This window comes from Macrobrachium nipponense, chromosome 32 (genome assembly GCF_015104395.2).
Source record: "Macrobrachium nipponense isolate FS-2020 chromosome 32, ASM1510439v2, whole genome shotgun sequence".
In the NCBI taxonomy this organism is placed as follows: domain Eukaryota; kingdom Metazoa; phylum Arthropoda; class Malacostraca; order Decapoda; family Palaemonidae; genus Macrobrachium; species Macrobrachium nipponense.
Genome location: NC_061094.1, coordinates 20,889,462 through 20,891,961, shown reverse-complemented (window position 1 = coordinate 20,891,961; position 2,500 = coordinate 20,889,462). Strand labels below are relative to the sequence as shown.

The following is a 2,500-nucleotide window of genomic DNA, read 5'->3' as shown; positions in this document are numbered from 1 at the left end:
AGCTGCAGCTTCCACACCATTGATGGGGTCTTTCCCGTCTTGGTCGAGCCGTGCTCACTCTTTTGTTGCAGCTTGTCTTTGTTTAGAACCAACAGCTCGCCCACATGCCCAGTCACTCCTATCCCATGATTTTTTCATTCATGATGGGTTTCCTGAGGCATTTATACCTATCCTAAGACAAAAGGTACAGCAGGAGTTTAGTGGAAATGTTCTTCTCGGTGTAAATGGAAGGAGGGGATCTAGTACAAATGAAAAAAGAGGGAGGGTGCGCAAGGGGCCTGGTGGACACAGCCCAGAAAGCATATATGGTCGTAGCATTGCTAGACCACTTCCTCCCCAGCCGACATCAACTACTTCCAGATCAGAAAATGCACACTCAGTTAGGTTGGTCATTTCAATTTGTGTGTGTTTTATATGAAGATGTTTGGGATATTTTCGTTAATGAATGATTTTCAAAGATTTTTTCTATAACATTTGTTACGGTTGTTTGAAATTGAGTTGTAGCCTGAAGAAACTGTTTTAACATTGTAACTTAACTGAATTTCAGAGCTTCCCCTACAAAGCAACCAACATTCTGCCAACCATCTCAATCGATACCAGCCACCAAACCCTCAGTGTCGTTTGCACCATTGACCCCTTCCCACCAGAGGTCGAGTGGGATATCAGGACCTAATAGTCTTGCTCCAGCTATAGCAGAAGATGCACCTTTGAGTCCTAGATCATCTCTAATTCCTCCTCTTAGAGATTCACATACTATCATAACGTCTAGTGTGATTTCGAATCCTGTTCCAACGAGTACAAGCAACAATAATACAATAGCCCTAACTCTTAACATCACAGGGACAACAAATACTGCATCACCAGCAAGAAATAGCAGGTCAGAGGATAAGTTATCTGAACATTCCTGTAGTTTTTGCTAATCTTGAAAAGTTGCAATCTGCAAAATAATATGAGTTTTCATTTAGTTTTCAGAGATATAAGCCAGTTATGGTTCTGTCTTATGCTATATCTTTTTAAGATAAGGTTTGGATTAGGTTAACTGCTTGTGAATATATTACTTGCAAGGAATATTAGAGTCAATTATTATCTTGTATACATTTCATGTAGACCAACAAAACTTTAAGCCATACTATGTACTTGTTTTTTCGTTGTTTCTTCATTTGTTGATCATGCTATATCACCCATTATTTTTTCTTGGTAAAACTGCAGTACTTTAAGGGAATGTTGTATTTTTCATGTGGCATATTATATTTGTAATGGTAGAGTAGTGTTTTCTTGTTAGTGTTATGCAGTATTTTATATTGCAGGGTAAATGAGAAAGGGCGTAAGTCACCAGTCAATCTGTGGGGTACTAACTCAAAATCTAGAGGACAAGCTCTGTGCATTCAAGGACAAGGGCAAGGCATTGGCTCTTCACATATAAATTGGGAAGATGATGACAATTTTGGAATGGCTCTGGATGGTCCTTCATCCTTTACTTCATGTAATCGTCAACTTGCCCTTGAAAGCAACAAGAATTTAGACAGCACTCGAAATATAGACTTGAGTCGTCATCCTTACACTATCAGCTTGGACAGGACAAAAGAACTTTTTGGCAGAGACAGTTCGTATAGAGATAATTCCTCCCACAGAGAGTTCACTCGTGACCCCTTAAGAGAGATCAGGGACAACCCTCGAGATCCTTTAGGACTTAATAAGGAACTCAGAGAATCTATTCGAAGACCCAAACTAGAAATGGGATGGGCAAAACCTCGACTTCTGAATGATGATTTGTCTCTGCCAAATGTCCCTGGTGGTAAGAAATTCCTTGGATCAAGATTTTCCTTTTGGGATGCTTCAGAAAACACTGGTATTATGAGATATACTGGACCTTTGATAGAATAGTTTTTGATTGACATTGACGAATTTTGCCCTATTTAATACTTGTAGATAAACTTATATGTTACCAGGTATGCTTCCTCTTATGTGTATCGTAGTACATATCTGAAAACAACATCACATTATGAGTCTCATGTTAAATTTTTTTCAGTTACAGGTGCTTTATCTAATAATGGGAATAGTAGCCCTAAAAAGAATAGCAATTCTGTACCTGGATCAAGCAGCTGGATTGTTGGAAATAAACCCCCAAGGCCAGGAGTTATTATGCCACTCCTCAGTAATAACAAGAGCAACTCAGCAACTTCAGTGAGTACTCAGTAAGACCAATTCATTTAGTTTTACCAAATACTGTGTGGCTTCTCCAGCCAGACAACCAGCAAATGTTACCTAGTTTCTGTCTGTGCCTGTCTGTTTGTCTGTTTCTTTGGCCTTCCCTAAGTTCAATTCCTGGGTGACAAAGAAATAGTATGGGAGCATTTGCATAAAACCCAGGTAACCTCTTTTGACCTAAGCAGTGAATTTGGATCGGGTCATAAGTTGACTTGTGTGTCTGTTGCAGTTTGTGGGGTGGAGAGTGAGAGTTGAAAAGAAGGTGGGAGGGAAAGAAATACAAAAACTCATG

General features: G+C 39.5%; 1 protein-coding gene across 1 annotated transcript in view; it reads left to right on the top strand.

Moving 5' to 3' along the window:
* LOC135207264 (cyclin-dependent kinase-like 3) overlaps positions 1-2,500 on the top strand; it is an 89,158-nt gene that overhangs the window by 81,007 nt on the left and 5,651 nt on the right. Inside the window, exons 7-10 of the mRNA XM_064238917.1 lie at positions 1-384; positions 548-877; positions 1,308-1,795; positions 2,036-2,184. The exon at positions 1-384 is cut by the window's left edge and continues 67 nt beyond it. Coding sequence (XP_064094987.1) covers positions 1-384; positions 548-877; positions 1,308-1,795; positions 2,036-2,184 — 1,351 coding nt within the window. The remainder of the gene's footprint in view (positions 385-547; positions 878-1,307; positions 1,796-2,035; positions 2,185-2,500) is intronic.